The following is a 25293-nucleotide window of genomic DNA, read 5'->3' on the forward strand; positions in this document are numbered from 1 at the left end:
AGGTGATTAAATTAATGCTCACGTGTCCTTTTGTACCGAGTTTTCTCAATAGTCTATATATATATATATAATCATAGTTTTATCTAAAATTGTAGGGAACTTCTACTTAATCCACACCATTTCTATTTTGATATCAACTTCCGAATCAAAACGAGTTCAGTATTTGATAGGTAGTTGATATTGAAACAATTGATTTTTGTTTTTGTAAGTTGTTGGAGTATTTATCAAAATAAATAAATAATTGTATAGTCAAAATAAATATGAGTAAAAAGAGAAAATATCATATTTACGTGATTTGACAAATTTATCTACATTCATGGATATTACGGCTCGTCCACTATATTAAATTATGTATGTATTACACATCATATCTCCAAATATATAAATATATAATAAATCGGATTGATGTATGATAATCTCGCTCTCTTTAAAAAAATTCAAGCCCTTCTTAGTTAGTAAAACTATATCTCCCTGATGTAGTAGAATATTACATATTAGTCTGTCTCCTCTAGAATATAACAGTCCGACTTTTAGTTGTATTGATTCAACCAATCCTACATAAGTAGGCAATTCCAAAACTCCACCACAAAAACACCCTTATAGATTGTCTAATAATTTTTATAAACACAATATAAAATATATACAAATACATTTACTCTCCACTTAAAATATGAATGCACAAACTCTAATTTATATACATACACACACAAATGAAGAATTCTCGCGTTTAATATAATAATGAATAAATTGTAACCCACCATAATAAATCATATAACTCATAACCTTTCATATGAATCATATGAAACGTTTTTACCTGTAATAATTCGCCGAGAGATAAACTTACACTCAATCCTTTCAATTCACCATATTGCATTATTATATAATTATAATTTTATAAATTACACTGTATGACATAATATATGTATACACACAAATGCATCACAATATATATATATATATATAATTTTAATATTAAAATAACATAATTACATTTATGCACCAACATAAGTAATACGTAACCATTAAGAGTAACAAACCAAAATGGGTAAATTACACTGATACCCCCTGAGGTTTATGTTTATTACAATTTTCCTCTCACATTTGGAAAATTACACTGACCCCTGTTAATTTAATTTTATGTATGATGATCATTACGGTGAGGGGGGAAATTGTTATGAAACTTTAAATCTCAAGAGACAATCTGTAATAAAACTTTAAATCTCAGGGAAGGAGATATAATTTTCAAAATGTGAAGGAGAAGATTATAATAAACATAAATCTCAAGGGGTGTCAATGTAATTTACCCAAATAAAATTATGCTAGAAACATCACCTATGCCCATATAATCCTATAACGCATTGTAATATTTTCATTTTAATCTTGTATAACATATATGTGACAGCAACTGTGTATTTCGAAACATATGGGTTTACCTTTGAACCACATTGGTACAAGGAAGAAGAAGTCTTCACTTTATAAGGTGTTCAAGTGTATTGGGTTGATAGTGATGTGGTAAAGAAGTGGACCTCATGCACACATAGGTCACCACCAAATGGGCCAACATAAATTTTTGGAATTGGCTTCATAAATTCTAATTTTATCGAAAAATCCTTAATTTGTTACCTCCAAAGGGGGTTGGGGCATAGGTTATTGGTCAATTACATTTTTTGAACAAAATACTTTTACTCAAAACATTCAAAAGTCTTTTTCAACTTGTAGTGGTACTTAATTGAGTCCCATTCACAAAAACAAAACAAATGATGAATCCAGTAGTAGTACTTAATTGCCTCTTCTTTGTCAAAACAGAATTAACCACCACCAACATTTATATCAGTTTTTTTTTTTTAAACTGGAACATTATATCAGTTTGATTACCTCTTCTTGTCAGTCTAGGAAGGATCCTCAAATCACAGGGCACAATTTGCATATCCATATGAGAGAGAGAGAGAAAAACATGTTGAAGTTTTTTATAGGCGAAAATACTTCTTTTGTTTACATCATATAATTCAGTATTTTACTGTACTTGTAAGGGCAAAAGCTATGACAATCACGATGCCATAAATACTTGCTTTTGATTTTTGTTACAAAAATAGATATTAAGCCTTTGATTTTGTCGACACACAAATTCTATGTGAGTCCCACAAAATAATAATAATAATAATAATAATAATAATAATAATAATAATAATAATGTTTTAGCCAGTAAATATTGAGTATAATGATAATTTTACAAGACAATATAATAAGAATCATAAGAGGACTAGATTAGTGAAAAATAAGTTTTATCCACCTATAGTATGCTATTATAAGATTATGCCAATAACACTATAAAAAGTTGTCAATAGTAAACACAAAATGTAAAATAGTTCTAATCTCGATACATTTTTTTACATATTTCAACAGTATAATTTTCTTACAAATTTTTAAAAAACTAACTTTTAAAACTATTTTTAACATTTTGGAGGTGTTTGGAAATTGATTGTTTTTAAAAATAATTTTATGTTATTTTACGAATATATATATATAGGTAGATAAAATAATTTGACAACTAATAATACCTAATTTGAATTTTTGATTTAAAAAACCAAAGTTCCAAATAAGGCTATATCATTATATTCAATACTAGAAGGATAAGCACACTACGTGTGCTATCAAAATGATCATGGCAATTGTGAATCTCTCTGTATATTATTCTTTGTGAGTCTTTGTATTTGTCAATAACTGCTCTTGTGGCCATATAGAGGTAGTTATACAGAAATAATTATAAGGGATATTTAAGGCCTTCTTTGAAGACGAAGTATTTTAATTAAAAAGTCACTATAAATTATCATATTATTCTCTTTATTTTTTTATAATTTTTTACTAAAATAACTTATTCTCAAATGAAACCTAAAAATGAAATAAAAAAAAGGGTGTAAGTGCCTTGCATATGGTATGCAAGGCACACCTAAGAAAGGTCCTTCATTTTATTCCTTCAGCATTGATTCAGTACTCTAAAATGGTAGCATTAATGTCAGCTCTAACGAGTTGGCAGTGCAAAAAAAAAAAAAAAAAAAAGTCAAACTATTACATCAGTAGTGGAGTTCACATGATGCTACATCATTAATGGTATATTAGTGATGCTGAATTAGTAGTCTGAAGCATTTTTCCTTTCAAAGAGAATAAATAACAGCCTCCTCAAACCATGAAAATCTCACTTTCATTTGGTTGTACAAGAGAGAAAGAGAGAAAGAGAGAGAGAGAGAGGGTTATTTAAATCTTATTTGGGATAAACTAAATAAGTGCACTTTTTGACTTTTTATGAAATATGTGTTGGGTATGGGTTGGGTTTGAAATGATGTGGTAGAGAGATGATGTGACTTAAATAAGATGATGTGACTGAAATAGGATAGTGACTTTTTGACTTTTTTTGATTATGCCAAACTAAGCCTTAATAGACTTTGTCACGACCCGCTCCCCGTACCCAAGGGTTAAGTATCGTGATGGCCAGTAACTGAGGTTACCTCCGGCCAATTCTTAAATAAATGAATAAACGCGAGCGGAAGAAATACTTAAATGAGGGTACCAAAATAATCATTGGAGCTTCTATTTAATTAAATTGTCAGAACTGGACTATCTCTACAAAGTGCTTCGTGCCTACCTCATGCGCTGGCCCTGACATATTACCTGAAAGTGGTAAACAATTATAAACATATGGCAAAGTGAGAAATATTATATTAAGAGTATAAGGGCATAAAATTCACAATGAATAATTATTAACTAAGCACAGCTTGATATTAAAATGCAGAATATATAATACAGAGATCATATAATACAGAAATCATAATCATAATCACAATCACGGTACAGAATGGAACAGAACAGATGTATGAACTCAAGAGATGGCACATACGAACTCTAGAGGTGGCTCCCACCATAGTGTAGTACTTAGTTTCGTATAGCACTTTGCTCCACATCAGAAGTCATAACCATGATACAGAACCAGACAAATGTATGGACTTAAGAGGTGGCTCGTACGAATTCTAGAGGTGGCTCCTACCATAGTGTAACACTTAGCTCCGTACAGCACTTTGCTCCACACCAGAAGTTTCAGAGGGTCAATGGATCCATGACAGATAGAGGGTCACAGAGTGACTAATCAGAGGGTTAATGGTTATTTAAATCTCCTAAGGCGTGGGACTGCCGTGGTGGTACTTACAAAACATAATTGTATATAAGGTTATAGTCAAATACTTTTTAAAATATAAACAAACATATCTATGGGTTTCATCTTCACAAATAGGGTTCAGAAATTAAACCACGTAACTGAAATATTTATATAATTTATAATAGTTTATAAAACATAACTTGTATAAAATAAATATGGTAAGTCAAAACATATGCAAAACATATAATGGTAACTGAAGGTATAATGTAACTCACCTTAACTTTAATACTTCACTCTTTCGTTCCACTGCCAAAGACCTGCTTAGTTTCCATATTTTTTTTCCTTCATTTTCTTCATTTATTTCTTTTTTGTTTCTCTTCCTTTTCTCCCCCAATATATAGAAAAGGCAGCCGTGGGCACCAAGCCACGGGTTGCCACGTGTTGTGCTCCCATTACTCCCTCATTAATTTAAATTTATCTAAATGAATTGAAGCTTATCTAGGCTTAACTTAGTTATTTTTATACTTTGACCCTTAAATTTTTAATAATTATATTATTTTGAAAAGGCAGCCGTGGGCACCAAGTTACGGGTTGCCATGTGTCGCACTCCCATTATTCCCTCATTAATTTAAATTTATCTAAATTAATTCAAGCTTATCTAGGCTTAACTTAGTTATTTTTATACTTTGACCCTTAAATTTTTAATAATTATATTATTTTACAAAATTATACATAATAAAATAAATCGTATATTTTTCTAACTGTAATTAAATAATATTAGTATAAATTTTACAGAATAATTAAAAATCTAGATTGGTACAGACTTACGGCCACAACTCACTTTGGCAAATATTAAGAGACAAATTCTTGTCGTCACCAAAAAGTCATTTAAAAAATTTTAAAAATAATTTTAAAAATATTACTAATAAATATAAATTTAGAAACAAATTCTGATTTCAAAAGGATAATAGCCCTGTTTGGTACAGCTTAATTTCAGCTTATTTCAGCTTTCAGCTTAATTTAAGCTATTTTGATGTGTTTGGTTTAGCTTATAGCTTATAGCTTATAGCTTTGTGGAAGTCAGAAAACAACTTATTCTTTGAGTGGGGCAGGATATGCTTTAAGAATAAGCTGGAAATCAGCTTAAGCTGAAAGTTATAAGCTATAAGCTGTTTAGGCATAAGCTATAAGCACTTTCCCACAGCTCTACCAAACGGGGCTAATAGCTCATCACTAAAGGATAGTAATTAGGGAAACTTATGTATAAGTCCTAATACAATTGGTCCTATGATAATTAATGACATTTTTCATCAAACACTATTAAAAAACGCCACTAACTATTAATTTTTAATGACAGTTTGAAAATTGTGTCACAAAAAATGTCATAATTATAAGTTTTAGCAACAATTAAAATAATCCTCACAAAAAAAGTCACTAATTTTTAACTTTCAACGATAGTTTGAAAATTTTGTTATAGAAAAGCATAACTAATTATAAGTTTTAGCGACAATTTATAAAAATTGTGATAAAAAAAGTTGCTAATTGTCCATTTTTAGCTATATATGCAAAAAATAGTCACAAAAAATTATTTTTAGCGATAATTTTATGAGAACTTATTTTCAATAGGATTTGATAGGAATTAAATCCAATTATTAGGACTTATTGGTAGTTTGTATTTTCTTAATACGTCAATAGAGTTCAGTGTAATTTATTATTATTATTATTATTATTATTATACCAAAATTGATAAAAATGTAATATTACCTTTAAGTTAATATAATTGAAGTACCCCCCTATCTTGAGATAATTCAACTTTGTTCCAACCCTTTTCCTTAATGGATCTTGCAATTTTCTTTTGATATTTACAAGTAATACACATGCAAGTGAAGGAATTGAAGAAATTGTTATTGCAATACCAAAATTAGTTTCACAATACAATAAAGTTTGAAAATGTGGCAAATGACAAAATGGGTGTTTTAAAAATGTGACAAAAGTGAGGACTTTGCTTAAATGATCATCCTCATCAACTAGGTGTACTAGGGTCATTATTGAGTTCCCTTAGAGCAACTCCAACTATGCTCTCTATTTTTTTACTAACTAAAATATAAAAAAATACACTCTTTATTTTACTTAATTATTTTAGTTATTGTATTCTCCAACCACGCTCTTTATTTTAGCTAATCATTTAAACTAACTTAATTAATTTTTAAAATAAAAAATACTAATTGTTGATATTTTACTAATATAAATTTGCAATAATAGTAAATTTTTCCATACAAACATACAAAACCTGTAGAATGAGGAGAAAAAAAATACAAAATAAATTATTCCGTAATTTATCAAACAAAATTGAAAGAACATATAAAATTGCTACACACACACACACATATATGTATATTTAATATAAAATCTCAAATCCAAGACATAAATATACAAAAATCTAAAATATATACATACATAATTGTTTGGAGAGCCTCTGGGGCTCTTCAATTGTAGCCACCAAAAAAATAGGATGGTAAAGCAGCTAGTCCAATAACTAGCCCATTAGAGCTCAAAATTAGACTTACATTGGCTAAATTATTTAACAAGATTTGTTTAACTATTCCCTTAGAGATGCTCTTACTTATCACCTTAGTGGGAGTTACTTATTCACTCAAAAAAATAAATAAAAATTCAAAAACACCTTAATGAGAGTTTAAAATATAATTTTAGCGGCATTGTTACGGATAATATACATTATTTGTGGGTGCAATTACAGTTATAAATGATAATGGCCCTGTTTGGTACAGCTTAAATTCAGCTTATTTCAGCTTTCAGCTTAATTTAAGCTATTTTGATGTGTTTGGTTTAGCTTATAGCTTATAACTTATAGCTTTGTGGAAGTCAGAAAACAACTTATTCTTTGAGTGGGGCAGGAGATGCTTTAAGAATAAGCTGGAAATCAGCTTAAGCTGAAAGTTATAAGCTATAAGCTGTTTAGGCATAAGCTATAAGCACTTTCCCACAGCTCTACCAAACAGGGCCAATGACATGGTTTGTTGGTACTCTATGTTGAATTTTTTTTAGAATAATGTTTGGGACCCCCTTTTGGGGGTCACCCCCTCACCCCCCCCGTTTGCCACGTGGCGGGTGGTGATTGGAGGAGCAGGAAAAAAAAGAAAAAGAAAAAGAAAAAAAAAATGTAACCAATGAGAGAGAGAGGGGGTCAAAGGGGGTGGGAAGAAAAGGGAGATGAATTATTGTTGTTTTTTTTAAGGCAAGACTTTCTTCGTAACCTGTCAAAATATTAGAGATGACTCAAACCATTAGATTATTTAATTTGTCATTTAAAATTTATTAAAAAATTATAAAATATTTCTTCTTATTGAAGGCCTTGTAAAAAAATTCTCATTTTGATTTTAGGTCTAAGATCTGAAAAAATTTGAACTGCTACTATAAAAAGTTGGGTGAAGTTTTTAATAGTATATTTTAATCCACAAACTATAAAGGGATTATGTGGTCATTTCCAAGCATTAGAGGATAAATTAAATAAGCTCCAAAACACATAGAGATAAAGTGAAATTTGTCCTACACTATTTCTTCAATAAAATTGAAAACAACGAAATTGCAATTTTTAATCAATCAAATAAAGAGAAGAGACAAAATGATTTTTCTTGAGAAACAAAAAAAATCTTTGTAAGGAATTAAGAATTCTATGCTTTAAAAGAAGTCTGTTTTTTTTTTTTTCAAATTTTTGTTATATATAAAATTTATACAAAAAAATCTAAAAAATAATTTATAAACATAAAATATCTTAATGGGTGTTTTATTTTAAAGTGAAAAATCCATATTAAATTACATCATTTTATACAAAAATTATATATAAATTTTTTTATATCATTATTAAAAAAAATGATATCATGATATTTATTATGTCAATATAACTATACTAACCATATTTTTACATGATATGTAATACGTGACATACACAATAACTGTTGTAATGATAATTATACAAATTTCATTCATATTCATATTTAATCATTAATAGTTATGCGTGCTAATAAAAAATTATATAAAATTATGATAAACATAGAATTAATTTTTTTTAAACAAATTTTTTTTTGTTGATAAATCTATTTTTTGAGCAATTTAAATGATGTCAATTTATGAAAACCCCTAAAAAAAAATTATATAATACTACATAATTCTAAAAAAAAAAATTCAAAGTTCAATTGGTTCAATTCAAAGAAGAAAATCACAATACCAGGATATATTTTAACAAATTATTGACTAAATAACTTCTTCATCAATGGAATGCAACAGTCTTTTTGGGTAATTCAGTCCAAATACGATAGTAGTATAAGAGGAAACCGAAAAAAAACAAGGGAGGAGGTAAGGAGAAACGAGGAAGAAGGGTATACACTTCTATACAGAAACAGCAGTAACAAGCAGGAAGAAGGGTATACACTTCTACACAGAAACAGCAGTAACAAGCAGCACAGAAGAAATGATGTTGTGGGTCAAAAACTATTGAATGGTGTCGAATTTTCATCTTCGTTTTCTTTAAACTTTTTGCTTGACGAGTAATCACTTACACTCATGAAAGCATTAGACAAGATCCAGTTAGAAGGGATAACCACAACTTCTCATCTCTCCGGTGAAGAAAGGATGTCTAAGAGTTTCCCTTGCTGTGAGCCGCTCTGCTGGGTCATAACGCAGAAGCCCTTGCCAAAGATCAATCATATCACCAGCAGAGTGATCCACATGTTCCATTATCAAGTTCTGCAATATACATAAAGAATAAACAGAAAAGGAAAAAAAGGAAAAAAAAGAAAAGAAAGAAAATATAAGAAAATATCAAATAAATACATAAAGAAGACAAGGGCAAATATCACAAGAAGAACAAGGTTTTCGTCTCTGAATATATTCACATGATCATAAACCAAACATCATTATTCAATGTTGGAAATGCAAATTAATCTCTTGATGATGCAAAATACTTAAAACTATACCTCTCTTCATAATGTTATCTGTTTCCTGTATGTGCCAAATGGGATCACACATCCGGCAGCAGGAGGAGGCATTTTAATGATAGTGAAAGACCCTTAAGTCACACCCTTTGCAAAATGATACCAACTGGCCCAAGAGCTCCCCATAACAAGTTTATACTTAATCATAAATTAATGCTTCTAAACTATAATATAAGTGACAAACTACTTCCATGTTTAAGTAATAAAATTCATGTCCCAAAAAAATTCAAATAAAATTCTGACACTGTTTGCAATACAGTTCACTTGGCCGGCATCAGTGATTAAACAGTTTCAGAGTATGTTCACATTTGCTAGCTGAATGCCATCTAGGCATTTCTATTATTCATTCCTATGAAAGATGGCTAGTGAGAACAAAGGAAATGATGTTAAATTAGTACCCGTTGCATACGATTCTATTAATAGTTCAGAATAAACAAATCTACCAATTACCTGTAGGTGGGGTAATTTCCAAACTGCCCTCATACTTTCTTTGGAGCTTGCACCCTCTGGCCAATCCAAGCGTGCACTCCTCTTGAAATATTTCTCAGCACCAAGGCTGAAAAAAATACAAATAAGAGCTTCATACATAGGATGAAGCAGATAAATAGTATGAAATAAACAAACAAAAACAACAGATCTTACTCTGCACTAATAATCATATGATGTGGAAGTGGCCCTAGCACCCTCTCCGTCATAGCTAGATGTTCTAAGCTCTCATGTGCTTCGAAAAGGGTCTCACCCTATTAACAAACAAAGTAGAAGTAAAAAAAATGCCAGAAATAGAAGCGTGATTGAATGAAGTATGCAATGATGAGTGAACAGAACAACTAAAACTCAGATCAATTACAAGGATATTTATTTTAGACACTGATTTCCTTCCCAATAAATTAATTCAATAACAACATAACATTTGAAGGGCACTCATCTTATAAGTGATTGGCCACCACATTGAAAATTGGACCTTCCACTGAATCTTCTAAATCCTTCTTAGCAATATGATCAACAGATGAAAGATAAACTAAAACCAACGTGCCATTAACGCTCTCAGTAGTAGAAACAAACAAGAAAAATCACAATCTTACTTACCGAGCAAAGTTCAACAAGTATGCAACCCACGCTCCACAAGTCACAAGGATAGTTCCATCCAAGACCTAGTGAAAACAAAACAATAAATAATTTTAACACATCAACATTAAATGACAAACATAAAAATACTGACTACAAAATCTGATAACAAATGGCCATTACCAAGAATAACTTCTGGTGCACGATACTGACGCGTTGACACCACGTAGGTGTGGTCCTCATGTTCAAAAGTAGTACTCCCAAAATCAATTAGCTTAATAGCACTTGACTTTGGCAGATTGTTACATATAGTCAAAATATTAGCGATCTGAAGTTAAAATAAGAATCAAATTCATAAGCACCAGCCTAGCAACAGTATTATTGATTTACACAGTTTATCTCATCAACTAATATCAATACTCGATTTGCGTGAAAAATTAGACCAAAGATTTTTATTTGTTGTAATTCAGGACAAATGCAGCAAAAAGAATATCCAAAATATCAATTGCATGCACAAATAGACTCCAAATGAAAAGGCCAACATATTAGTTGGGTTTAAATATAAAACCCTTAGGCTGTGTTTGGATCAAGGATGTGAGGAGGGATTTGCGAAGGGAACGGAAATAGGAAGGGAAAAGTGAATGAAATAGAAGCTCAATTTTTGTCATCCCTTTCTTTTTCCATTCCCTCCACAAATTGCTTCTCAATCCTAGATCCAAACACAGCCCTATTGAGATGGATTGGAACACACCCTGATCTTGCTAAGTTTGATTTGCATGCACACACAAATGCAAAACTCTTTTAAAGATAAACAAATAAATAAAGAGAACATATCACATGAGTCAATACCTTATAATCTGGCACATTAACATATTCTGATGAAACAAGAAGTATGTTTTCTGGTTTCAGATCTGTATGAATCAGGCGTAAATCATGCATAACTGCAAAAGCAAGTAACCAAAATGAATGAGAATCAGAAGTAGAGTTGATCATCAATAGTAATCATGCTTGTGCAAACAAAGATTACTCTGGGTTTCAATCTACTGTTAAATAAATCAAAGATGGAAATAGGAGTCCCAGTGATTCCCAAATCTGAGCTTAATTAAAAAAGCATTTAAGCTGCTGAGTAATAAGTTGACGCATTTATAGAAAAAATGATGCAAGATGTGTGCACACACATGCTACAGATACCAAAAGTTGTTTGCCAAACTCCCGAACAAGATCAGTTAGAAATGAACGATAGCTGTTTTTGCACAAAAAATCGTATAAGCTTGGTCCAAGCTTCTCAAATACCTGTTAAGACCATTAAATCCATCTGCAAGTTTTTAAATCACAGAATATCCAAGCACAAAGGGACATCATCGCCTTTCAAATTAATCAAACCATAAGTCCCAATAACTGCTTACAATACAAATATGATTACGATAGTCAAACCAATTCCGTATTTGCACACAACTGCAAAGAATAAAACAACTTATACCCAATTACTGTAAACTTTTACAGTTAAAAAGGGACGAGATATGGAATCTGATGCGTACCGAGTGCCACCAATATCATGCCTGGAAAGTTTCTGTAGGACGTCAATTTCAATCATGGCAGCTTCCCGGTACTTGTTTATTGAACGAACAATTTTAATTGCTACAATCTCTTTCCTTTCATTGTCTAAACATTCCAAGACTTGCCCAAAAGTCCCTGCAATTGTATTACCCAATGGATTTAATTCATCGAATGAATTAACAATGATGGGAATCGAATGAATTAACAATGATGGGAATATGGAATGTCAATTTGAAAGTTTATGGAACCCAAAAAGTGAGTGTTTTATATTAATACCAATGTCTAGAAGACTCATATTAAAAACAAAAATAAATAAAAAATAAAAAAAGAAGAAGAAGGAAAGGAACAGATAAAGGGAGAAAGAAAGAAGCTGAAGGAAAAACTAACCTTCACCCATTTTACTCAGAATCCTATATGCAAGTACAAGTAAATAAAATATGTTATTGGTGAACAGATTACAAATCAAAGAAAAAACTGAGAACATGGATCCACAAATAATAGGACATATCTAAACCGAAGATCAATTAGTTTGTTATTTTTAAAAACTGTTTTTAGAAATGAGTTAGAGAACTATTTTCTAGGAAGTACCATAACACTATTTTCTGTTCTCTGTTTTGTGGTTTCCAGTTAGGAATAGTAATATGAACACACACACCCAAAACATGAGTCCTCAAAATTTTCACAACTTTCAGAAAAAATGTTTGAGAGCATTTTGGAAACCACTTCTTAATTACATGATGTGTCCTTTTCAATCTTTTAAAGGTAGACTGGACCAGCCATTTTGCATTGGGTCAAAACACAGTTGGGATAAACCTGTAGCATCCTTTTGAAAGAAAAATCGCCTTTTTCAACCAAAAAAAAAAACAAAAAACAAAAATCAAACAACCAATTTAATCTATGAAAACTGCTCATAAGTCAACAGAACTGGACAGTCCAAATATCATATAACTAAAAAAATTAGTTGAGCAAGAAGCCAACCATGGTCAGCCTCTGTCTTTAGTCCCCTATGTTTTATGATTTCTCTCTCTCACATCCTTTCTGTTTTACGACTTCTACTCAATCTTGGACTGACTTTATTATTTTTTTTTTTGACAAGTAGAGTAGTCTTGGACTATCATCGATATACGGTTTGAATCCAGTCATTGGAATTGTTTTTCTTATAGATTAAATGCAAAAATAAATTCTAGTTGAGTCAATGTTTGTTTACTTTCAATCAAATAAGAAAATAAGGTTAAGATGTTTTCATGAAGACAATAATTTACTTACCAACGAAAAAATGAAGACAATATTTGAAGATTATCAATGCAAACTTACAACGAGTAGTTAAGTTCTCTCTTGTTAATATAATAATGTATAATGTATAATATATTAATGAAATCACCACAGACATACAGCTAGCTATAGGATTAAAATAGGATTCCTCTTTCGGCTGCTTTCGGCCCCTTTTTCTTTTATATGTTTTTGTGTCATGATGATGTTGTACAGCAACTCCTAATAATGGAGACTCTCCTTACGGTTTCTGAATATATTGAGTCACGGAGATTATTCTCTCTCAATATCCCTCTCTCAATTTACTTTACATGGTATCAGAGCCTCAAATATATAGCTCATTAACCAGAAAAATTCACATTTTCTGGTAGTTATCTCTGCTTCATCATTGATCAGATCTTTTTTGTTCTCAAAAATTTTCGCACTGCCTACTCACGTGCTCGGAATCTTCTCACGCTTCCAACGCCACCAACGGCATCCTCAGATCCTCCCTAACGCGCCCTCATGCGCTATCTTTGTCGTCGACACGTCACCCGCTTTCGCCTTCGACGTCACACGCGCTCCACAATCCACTAGTCGCTTGAGCCGTCTCTCCCTGCATCTCACGCGCTACACGCGTCCGCAAGCCACTTGAGTCGTCTCTTCCTCGCGCGTCACTCACTCGCGCCGCTTTCGCCTTCGGCTTGCGCCACTTGTACGCCTTTGCTTTAGGCTCCAGCCGATTCAGCTCAAATCAGCTCAGCACCTTTTCCAAGCCGGTTCAACCCTATTTTTGGACTTTTCTGGCCGGTTCAAACCAGTTCCCCACTAATTTTGACCTTCTGCATTCACTAGTGCCCTCGATTTTTTCAGCTTCTACCTCAATCGTGCTGTTTTTCCCTCACGGATCGCCTGGACTCCTCTAACCATCCTATTTTCGTTGTTCTTGACGGGACTAATTATGTCTTATGGGCACAAGCCATGTCTGGCTTCCTCAAAGGAAAGAAACTTTGGCGCATCATCACTGGGGATGTGTGCAAACCCATTCAAGAGACCACGAAATCCGTTGCCAAATATGTCGACAGTCTGGAGGATTGGGATAGTAAAAACTATCAGATCATCACTTGGCTTCGCAATACTTCTACTACATCTATCAGCCTTCAGTTTGGTTGGTTCCAACTTGACTGTTTCCTCTCTCGCAAAGGTCATCTGGGATTTTTTACAAGAACACTATCAGACTACTGGCCTTGCTCACCAATATTAGCTTTTGAGTCATCTTCACCGTATGCGCCAAGATACAACTCAGACTATTAATGATTTCCTCTCCCAAATGTACTCTGTTTGGGATTAGCTCGCTCTTTCTGAACCTCCATGGCCTCATACTGAGGATGCTGCCTTGTGTACTACTTACTGTGACCAACAACGCTTGGTTCGGTTTCTAATGGCTCTCACTCCCCATTTTGAGCCAGTACGCGCATCTCTCCTTCATCGCACTCCTTTACCCACTCTTGAGCAAGCAATTTCTGAACTATTTTCAGAGGAAACCAGGTTTGGTAATCTCCATCCACACCCTGTGGACTCTGTTCTTGCTACTTCCCAGATTCAGAGTTCTCCTTCACCATCTTCCCACAGAGGTCAACTGCCTGCAACTACTGTCAAAACCGCAGTCTTCCGTTGACTCATCTTCTGGTTAATTGTCCAGTTCACCTTTGTTGGTTTTGCAACAAGACTGGTCCTGGTCATCTCCAGCAAGATTGCTTCCGCAATCCCATCCGTGCCTTTCGCAATGGTCCTTCCACCTAGAATTTTTCCCGCGGCAACTCTCACCGTTCTGGGACTCAGTTTAAACCGATGCCTACTCATCGCACTGCTGCTGCTACCTCAGAGGATTTACCTTTCTCTGTCCCCATAAACCCTTCCACTCCAATCTTTTCTCAAACCGATGTCGAAGCCATGTTCCAACAATTTCTCTCCACTTCCGGTACTCTTCCATCTACTGCTTTGTCTGTCACCGCAGGTAACACTTCCTGGTACTTTGACTCCGCTTGTTGTAATCACATGACCTTTGACCCTACTATTTTTACTCCTCTCTCTTCTACTCCTCATGTTCCTTCTATCTATACTGCTAATGGGTCTCTTCTGTCTGTAAGTCATGTTGGTTCTATTTCCACATCTCACATATCTTTATCCCATGTATATTTTATGCTTGCTCTTACGTTAAATCTTATGTCCATTAGTCAATTATGTGAGCATGGTCTAACTGTGACCTTTTTCTATACTGGTTGTTTGGTGCAGGACCCTCGGACGGGGCGGACTCTTGGGATAGGCTGTAAGCATGGACGTCTCTATGAACTCATTCATCTTCATGTTCCAGATTCTTCTCAGATCACAGCTCCTACCACTGCAACCACTGCTCATCTTTTATCTCATTTTCGGCTTTGGCACTATCGTTTAGGCCATCTTTCTGTTGGTTGTTTAAAATCTTTAATTTCTAGTGGTCATTTAGGTTCTATAAGTTCTGATGGTCCTGTAAGTTCTTGTCACGACCCAAACCCGGCCCTATGGGTTTAGCACCGTAACCGGCCAGTAATCCGGGATTACCGAAGGCCTGCAGAACAGTAATACAGTAAAACAGAGTACAGGGCCTGGCGGAAGCCAATACAGTAAGTAAATAGTGTCCATTGAGCTGTGACAGTCTGTATGCCAAAAGATTTTTCATGCATTCACATACAACAGTACAGTCTATACAAAATTTATAGTCACACAGTACGGGGACCTAATCCCCTGATAAAAGTACGGTAAGCAGTCAGTCTATACAATCCATTCAGTTATTACAGAACAGTAAGACAGTGCAGAAGGGGGAATTGTAAAACACCCCTAAGCCTTAACAGATAGGCTCGGAACCTCGCAGTGAGGCACATAGGCTGGCTTGACAAAACTAAAACTTGCCTGACGCTCCTAGCAGCGATCCAGTGCCTGAACACCTACATATATATATGAGCAGTGAGCTAAAGCCCAGTGAATAACATAATACGTAAAGAGGTTTAGGATGAATGTCTTTTCAACATTTAAACAGTTCATTGATTCAATATATCGGCCAGTCAGTTTGTGGCTCATATTGATGCCGTAACAGTCATTTAGAAATCATAGTAATCGTACGTGGCACATCCGTTAGCAGTACTAGTAGCAGTGTCAGTACAGTAGCAGTAATGGTAACAATATAGTAGCAGTACAGTAACAGTAACAGTAACAGTACAGTAGCAGTACAGTAGCAGTAACAGTAACAGTAACAGTAACAGTATAGTAGCAGTAATAGTAGCAGTACAGTAGCAGTAACAGTAACAGTAACAGTAACAGTAACAGTACAGTAGCAGTAACAGTAACAGTAATAGTATAGTAGCAGTAACAGTAACAGTAACAGTAACAGTAACAGTAACAATAACAGTACAGTAGCAGTAACAGTAACAGTACAGTTCTTATGGATTCAAGAGGTGTCTCGCACAGATTCTAGAGGTGGCTCACTTTGTAGCACTTAGTTCCGTGCAGCACTTTGCTCCAAGTTTCACAAATTATAATAGTCATATGTGGTACATCCAGTAGCTAAACAGTACAGTAGGTCTTAATAGACCGGGTCTTAATAGACCAAACAGTGAATGATGGCCATCATATCAGTAAACAGTAGTGGTTCCAACATGGGAACCGACAGAGATCTCTGTAACAGTAGTTGTCAATAACAGTAGTTGCTAAGGATGCCACAATACAGTTCAGAATATAGGTCATACATTCATTCATTCAGTTAACAATACCGTTCAGAAACAGTTCAGTTAAATTGTTCAGAAGATAATCAGTTTGAACATATCTTTACACAAATGTTACTCACAGAGTTCTGGGCTACAGTATGCTAGAGCGTGTCTCCCCAGTTGCCAACCCTACACAGTTCACAGGTTGAACACACACTAAGCTACACAGTTGGGAAATATCATAACTTAATCCCTAATTTGCCTTGGTGTGTTCTACAACGATATCCTCATCTAAATGTCTTAAACTAGGCCTAAGAATGCCTAGGATGGGATGAGGATGCAAAAATACACTTAGAAAACATTTTCAGGATTTTCAGAAAAACAGAGTCCCGCTCGAGCGCAGGTTTCCCCGCTCGAGCGTACAGGCAAACAAAGGTACACGCTCGAGCATAAACTTTCCCGCTCGAGCGTACTGTAAAAGTACTGGATGGGTGAAATCCCCGCTCGACGCCCGCTCGAGCTTGAGACATGACTCCGCTCGAGCGCCCAATCCTCCGCTCGAGCGGACTGTAAAACAGTGCAGAGAGATGCTGGATGCTCGGATTCCACGCTCGAGCGGCACTTCCCCCGCTCGAGCGGAAGTGCGAAATCTGGAAAACCCAGATTGCACCTCCAAGCTCCAAAACCAAGTTCAAAAGCATCAAAACTCGACCTCTTTGGCTAAATTTCCAGAAAACACATGTAAACTCATAGTTAAACATGATTCAAAACTCAATTTGAGAAATCAAAGCCCAAGGGTGTTTAATTCAAACCAAATTTCAAATCATTTTCAAGAACAATCTTCAAACATGACATGCATGATCTTAAATCATTTTCAAAGCTTTAATGCTGTTTCAAAAGAGCTCAAGCCTTCAAAAACAAGATGAACTCATGGAGTATGACCAAAAAATGGACATGCATGTGAGGTATGATGAACTACCACCTCAAAACTTCAATATATGTACATGCATGCAACAATCAAGCGCCAATTCAACAACAATGAACCAAAACAAGACTTAGTTCTACAATGAAGCATGAATCATGCAAGAACAACTCAAGGACACCATTAAGATGATGAATGATCTACCTTAGGTGTAGAATTAGAAGTGAGGGAGCTCAAATAGGCAGATACACTTCAATTCCAAGCAAGATCAAGCAAATCAACAAGAACAATTCTCTCTCTCTCTAACTCTCCTCTCATGGTCGGCTAAGCTCAGGAGAAATGGCTGATGGAAATGTTTTGAGTCAAGGATGCAAGGCTCTAGCATCACTAGGTAGTGTGCCACTAAGGGTGGCAATATGGTAAATAAACCAAACTCTTTAATTAGCTTATTTTAATCTAATTTAATCATGCCTAATCAGTTTTCAGATAATTATACTATAAAATCACATACTCCCTCCGTCCCAAAATAATGGTCCCTTTTGGGGAATCCAACTTTTTTTGGTAGTACAATTATTGCATTTGAAAAAAGTTGATTTTCCAAAATTATCCTTTTGATAGTACATTTTTTGGGAATATCAATGCATAATTGTACTTTTTATGTTGTTTATTAATTTAAAAGAAGGGTAAAATAGGAAATTTATATTATTTTTGTACTTGATTTTTGAAGAGGGTCTAATATTTTGGGACAATGAAAAATGGAATAAGGGACTAATATTTTGGGACGGAGGGAGTAAATTATGTTGATCATTAAACATCAATCAATTTTGGATTCGGCCGCCGATAAGGCCTTCCATTAGCAGTTTAAACATATAAGCATGAACAGATAATCATACAGTCAAACAGATAGAATGCAACTTAACTAACATATACTCAATCAATTCGGTTTCCAATTTCAGTCAGTCAGTTCAGTACTTTTAATCAGTTCAATTATCAGTCAGTTATCAGTCATTATCAGTTTCGTTCAACAGTAATCGGTGATTATCGGTAATCAATCGGTCATTAATCAGTAAACAGTATGGGGGTTGTTACAGTTCTGATACTTTAGATTGTGTGTCCTGTCAACTTGTCAAACAACCTGCTTTATCGTTTAATAAAAGTGACTCTGTTTCTCTTGCACCATTTGATCTCATCCATTCTGATATTTGGGGACCCTCTCCTACTCCTACTATGGGAGGCGCACGATATTTTGTTGTTTTTATAGATGATTTTTCCCATTTTACATTGTTGTTTCTTATGAAAAATCGCTCTGAGCTCAAACAACTTTATTACAATTTTGCTGCAATGGTTAAAACACAATTTTCTAAAACTATTAAGTTTTTTCGCTCCGATAATGCCATGGAATATAAAGATTTTGATTTTCTTTCTTTTCTTCAGAGTCATGGTACTCAACCTCATCGTTCCTGTCCCGGTACGTCTCAACAAAATGGACGTACTGAACGAAAACATCGGCATATTCTCGACACTACTTGCGCTCTTCTTCTGTCTTCTTCTTGTTCGGAACATTTTTGAGGAGAAGCAACTCTCACTACTGCTTACACTATCAATTGTATCCCTACACCTGTCATTCATAATCATACTCCCTATGAGCGTCTGCATGGCACCCGTTCCCCTTACACCAACCTTAGGGCCTTTGGATCTGCCTGTTTTGTTCTTCTCCAACCTCATGAACGTACCAAACTTGAACCCCGTTCCCGCCTTTGTGTCTTCTTGGGGTATGGTATTGAACATAAGGGGTATTGTTATTGGGATTCACTCTCCTAACACCTCCGTATCTCTCGTCATGTGGTCTTTTGGGAACACAAATTGTTTTCCTCTCTCTCTCTCTCTCTCTCTCTCTTTTCCACTTGTCCGTTCCCTCACTCTCTCTGTTTTTTACTAACCCTTCCACAGATCTGTTTTTTGATAAGCTTACTCCACCGCCCCTACCAGCCTCTCTCGAGGCTTCCTTGCCTACTGGTCTTTCCCATGCACCTGTTCGATCTGATGGTCCTGCTCTTGCTCCCTCGAGATCCTCACCTCCTGTTGAGTCTCTTCCTCTGGCTCCTCCTCCCTCTGCTCGACCACACTGGATAACCCAACCTTATACTTGTCTTCGTGACTTTATTGTTGGTTCTACTGCTTTTTCTACTTATGAACCGACCTTCGATCGTGAGGCTCGCTCTAATCCTCTTTGGCAACATGCTATGATTGATAAATTGCAGGCTTTAGACAAAACTCATACTTGGGACATTGTTGATCTTCCTCCTGGCAAGACTGTCATTGGCTGCAAATGGGTATACAAAATCAAGACTTGTCCTGATGGATCTATTGAGCGTTACAAAGCCCACATTGTTGCTAAAGGCTTCAACTAGGAATATGGTATTGACTATGAGGAGACCTTTGCTCCTGTTGCTCGTCTCACCTCTGTTCGCAGCTTGATTGCTGTTGCTACCACCCGACTATGGGATCTTTATCAACTGGACGTGAAAAATGCTTTCTGTAATGGTGTTCTTCTCGAGGAGGTCTACATACAACCTCCCCCTGGGTCTACTTATCCACCTCATAAAGCCTGCAAACGTCACCGTGCTTTATATGGTCTAAAACAAGCTCCACGCGCTTGGTTTGCCAAGTTTAGCTCTACTATTCATGAATGTGGTTTCACCTCCAGTTCTTATGATACTACTCTTTTTATCCGGAAAACAGCTCAAGGGACCACCCTACTTTTGCTTTATGTGGATAACATGATTATCACCGGTGATAATATCGATGGTATTCTTCGCCTTAAATGGTTTCTTAGCCATCATTTCAAGATGAAAAACCTTGGTCCTCTCAGTTATTTCTTGGGTCTTGAAATCTTCTATGATTTCACAGGTTCTTTTCTCTCTCAGGCTAAGTATACCGCTGATCTTCTCACCCGTGCTAGTCATACGGATTGTAAGACTGCCTCCACTCCCCTGGAGCCTCAGAGTCGTCTTATACCTCTTGATGGCACTCTTCTCTCTGATGCTACCCTATATTGTCAGCTGGTTGGCAGTCTTGTCTATCTCACTATTACTCGTCCTAATATTGCCTATGCCGTTCATATTGTCAGCTAGTTTATGTCGGCTCCTCGTACCCCTCATTATGCTACATTAGTTCGTATCCTTCGCTATCTTAAGGCACCCTGTTTCATGGTCTTCATTATTCCGCCCGCTCATCTCTCCAGCATCGTGCTTTCTCCGATGCTGATTGGGCTGGTGATCCTACTGACCGCTGCTCTACTATCGGGTTCTGTTTTTTCTTGGGTGATTTTTTTATTTCTTGGCGCAGCAAGAAACAATCTCTTACTGCTCGTTCCAATACCGAGGCCGAATACCGTGCTCTTGCTGATGCTACTCAAGAGCTTCTCTGGCTTCGTTGGCTTCTTGCTGACATGGGTGTTACCCTCTTTGGCGCTACTACTCTCTTTTGTGACAATCACAGTGCTCTTTAAATTGCTCACAGTGATGTTTTTCATGATCGCACCAAGCACATTGAGATTGACTGCCATTTTATTCGTCAACACGTCACTTGTGGTACTGTCCATCTCCATCCGATCTCTTATGTTGATCAACCTGCTGATATCTTCACCAAAGCTTATTCTCCTGGCCGCTTCGTTGAACTTGTCTCCGAACTCCAGTTGGTTGATGTTTGTCCTCCTTGAGTTTGAGGGGGGCTGTTAATATAATAATGTATAATGTACAACTATATTAATGTATAATATATTAATAATTGTATAATATATTAATGTAATCACCACAGACATATAGCTAGCTATAGGATTAAAATAGGATTCCTCTTTCGACTGCTTTCGGTCCCTTTTTCTATTATATGTTTTTTTGTCATGATGATGTTGTCCAGTAGCTCCTATATAATGGAGACTCTCCTTACGGTTTCTGAATATATTGAATCACAGAGATTATTCTCTCTCAATATCCCTCTCTCAACTTATTTTATATCTCTAATGGCAAAAACAAAATGCCCATCTTTATCATCTGGTCTCCAAAGAGGTGATCCAAGGAGGTCATCCTTACATTCTTGGAATTGGACAGTCCATTATCGATAAGTTTCTAAGAAATGAAAAGGCTGTTGAGGAGACAGCCCATCAAGACCCATCAATCTGGCAATAACATTCGATGGCTGTCTCTTGGACTCCGTTTCTTTTGACATTTCTTCTACTAATAACTTTTTTACTGGGGTGCCAGTAACTCGTCTAGAAGAGCTACTCCCCGACTCACATGAGAACTGCATATGCAAAATGAAATTTAAATTCATAAATTTAGTATAACCAGATGTAAAAGAACCACTATCACTACTAGAATAGTGGCTTTTTGCGACTAATTTTTTGTGACTGATTATTTGACCGTCGCAAAAAATAATATTTACAACCTTGATAATTTTTTCTTTTATTTATATTGCCCTTTTCTTATACCTATGCCCTAACCCTTTTCACACCCCCTACAATTCACAAATAGAGAAAAATCTGATTTCGCCCAAATCTGATTTCACTCACTCAATCGTTTGAAGAAGAGACCATGGTCGTGACGAAGAATCTGATTTTGCTCGATCATGAAATCTGATTTCGCTTGCTCAAACGTTTGAAGAAATTGGTTGTGATCGATTCTCAAGAACTATGGGATTGCTTGTGATCGATTTCGCTCTATAGATCGCCAACGGTATGAACTCTCTCTCTCTCTCTCTCTCTCTCTCTCTCTCTCTCGTCTCAATGAGTCTCTTTGAATCATTCATTCAATCTAACTCTTTTTTTCGTCACTGTAATTCGATCATTTTATTATTCTCACTATAATTCATTCAATCATTCGTTCTCACTGTAATTCGATCATTTTTTCATCAATCTCTCTCTCTCTCTCTCTCTCTCTATACATAACCATAGATCACCTTTCGATAAATCTTTGGTTTGAATCAATCCTTCCTCATATGCTACAGGTACAAGTTGAACCATTCAATTCTTAATTGTTGTCGCTTCATTTTCCAATTCTCACCTCTCTCTTTCTATATATATATATAGCATTGGTATGAACTTGCTTGACTTCAGTTCTGAATTCGAATTATTATTATTATTATTATTATTATTATTATTATTATTATTTTCTGTCATGTTAGATTGTGGTGTGTTTTGAGTAAAATATCAAAGGTTAAAAATATCAAAGATGTGAACTAAGTAATCTTATGAACTAAGTAATGATGTGTATGAGACAATTTATGATGTGTAAATAAAATTTTCCACAAAGTAGTTCATTTTAGTGCATAGATAGTGAAAAACTTGAAGAGATGTGATGATGCTGATTTTTGAATCCTGAATTAGAGTTTACATTGGCTCACATATGAGCCCCCAAGGCTACTATATATATATATATATATATAATGGCAATGATGGGACTGCTATTGGGAAATTTCAGCTCACAGATGGTTTGCCCTGCTACTTTTCTATTTTATCAGTCTAGAAGTTCAATGTCCTTCCATCCCTTAAACGGGTTAGTTTCCTTGGTTTTTGTTTGTGTTTTGCTTCTCAACACCTTCATCAAACTTTTTATTTTTATTTTTATTTTTATTTTTATTTTTATTTTATCTTGTTTGCTTTCAAATTTGAATAAAAAGTTTGATTTTACATGAATTATTTCAACTCTTTCATCAAAATCTTTTTAAAAATTTCCCTTTTATTCCAAATTATGCATCATCTTTTTTAATTCTCATCAAATTCTAACTTGATGACGTGTTTGATGAGTTCTCATTTTGATGAAAAAAATGTCACTCGCCTGATTTGATAAATGGATTAGAGATGTATTTTTAGCACTTTTGGTCAAATTTAAATTTGATAAAAATAATAAATAAATAATAAAAGTGTTAAAGATTGGAGATGGTTCAGTGAACTTGTATCCTCTATATTTGTATGGAATTTTATTTAGCTTATACTTTTATATTTATTTTTATTCCTTCGATAAATTATTTGTCTCTCCTATTTGATGTATGTATGGTTGTCTTAGTTCGTCTGATGTTATAACCATACATGTGTTCAAGGGTTTGATGCTGGGGATATCCCTGAGAAATGTTACAAGGAACATAACAAATACATAAGCAGAATAAGGATATTGGACAATACACATGTACAAGGAACATAACATCATGTGTACAAGGAACATAACAAATACATAAGTAGAATAAATTTAGAAGTTAGGGACTTATATTTATTTTTGTTATTACTATATGTGTACAAATACATAATCTAGAAGTTAGGGACTTATATTTATTTTTGTTATTACTACTATGTGGCAGTAGGGAATGATTCAATGTCAAATGAGTAATGCTGGAGTGACCGCATTTGGATGAAACATTACATTGAACTCACCACATCAAATGAAAGGGCTTTTTAAAATGTAATCACCAGAGCATTACTCATGTCAAATATGTACCTGGGTCCTAGGCTTATACTTATTTTGGGGATGTTCTAAACTTCTACTCCTATAGGATTTGATTTTGGTTACCATTGGAAAAACGTTTATTCATGTTGAGTTCTAGTGCCTCATCTTAGTTCACGTGATTTTGAAAATGGCAGGTTAGCCACAGAGGCACCTACTTCAACATGGTTGGAGTGTCTTTGTAAGCTCTAAAAGTCTTGTTGCCGGGGATGCTTTTATATTTTTAAGGTTTGCAAATCATCTTTACATTTTTCACATTCCAAGTTAGCTACTCGTTACTGACTTATGGAATGATTTTAACATGGGATTTTTAGAGGTGAAAGCAATGTACCCAATCTTCCTCTTCCTCAGTGGTGCCACTACTGTAAGAACAATGTCTGTTTCCTGGATGATATGATATATACATATTATACTTAGCTATGTAAACACAGAAACATAGAAACCTGACGTAAATACAGAAACACTCCCTGTTTCCTTCTGTTCCTTTCTCCTAAATACCTTCCTGAGTCTTGCTACTACTCGGGTCTTGACTTGAGCTTTGAAATTCTTTTTTTTGTTTTCGAAGGTGGTGGTGGTGGTTGGGATGTTGGTGGTTGAGATGTCGGTGGTGGGGTCGGATGGTTGGGTTGGGAGGCTGCCGATGCAAAAGAGGCAGCGGAGGATGCCGGAGAAACACTTCAACTTGGAATTCTGTGCGGCCATGTTTGAGAGAGAGAAAGAGAGATTGAGTGAGTGACTGTGTGTAGAAAGGGGCAAAAGGCAACGAAACTACTATAAAGGCTTGGTTTGGTACAATATGGAGGGGAGGGATCCGCGGGGTCATTTTACCAATTCGAATCTAATTTCCATCATTTGAATGGTTACTTATTAGGTAAAATATTTATATAAAAAATTATGATGATTAGATATTAATTCTTATATATTTAAATTAAATTTATATTATAAAAAATAGGTAATTATTTTTAAAATTATATTTGTTGTCTATTTTTTTAAAACAAATATGCTTTAAATATATAGCTACTAATATTCAATTATCTAAATTTTTTATATGAATATTTTAATTAAAGAGTTTTAAAAAATGAACGGTTCAAATCATCGGAATCGATTC

The 25293-nt window shown here is 34.8% G+C and overlaps 1 protein-coding gene across 1 annotated transcript; it reads right to left on the bottom strand.

The window, feature by feature from the left end:
- Positions 1 to 8650: 8650 nt before the first annotated feature.
- On the bottom strand, positions 8651 to 12191 carry LOC114297495 (serine/threonine-protein kinase AFC1). The gene is made up of 10 exons (XM_082875417.1): positions 12169 to 12191; positions 11763 to 11916; positions 11631 to 11679; positions 11403 to 11517; positions 11074 to 11165; positions 10408 to 10552; positions 10246 to 10310; positions 9802 to 9899; positions 9610 to 9715; positions 8651 to 8911 (listed from the first exon to the last, which is right to left on the bottom strand). Exons 1-10 carry the CDS (start codon positions 12176 to 12178, stop codon positions 8753 to 8755), a joined length of 993 nt encoding a protein of 330 aa, XP_082731543.1. The 5' UTR covers positions 12179 to 12191; the 3' UTR covers positions 8651 to 8752.
- Between the last annotated feature and the right edge of the window lie 13102 nt (positions 12192 to 25293).

This window comes from Camellia sinensis, chromosome 6, assembly GCF_055761805.1.
Source record: "Camellia sinensis isolate YWXY chromosome 6, ASM5576180v1, whole genome shotgun sequence".
NCBI classification, from domain to species: domain Eukaryota; kingdom Viridiplantae; phylum Streptophyta; class Magnoliopsida; order Ericales; family Theaceae; genus Camellia; species Camellia sinensis.

What these genes read in the sequence shown, in the direction of transcription:
- LOC114297495 (XM_082875417.1), bottom strand. An exon ending in CATGATATTGGTGGCACTCG is followed by an intron (nt 11,680 to 11,762) that starts GTACGCATCAGA and finishes TATTCTTTGCAG; the next exon opens with TTGTGTGCAAATACGGAATT. An exon ending in GGAAATTACCCCACCTACAG is followed by an intron (nt 8,912 to 9,609) that starts GTAATTGGTAGA and finishes TGTATATTGCAG; the next exon opens with AACTTGATAATGGAACATGT.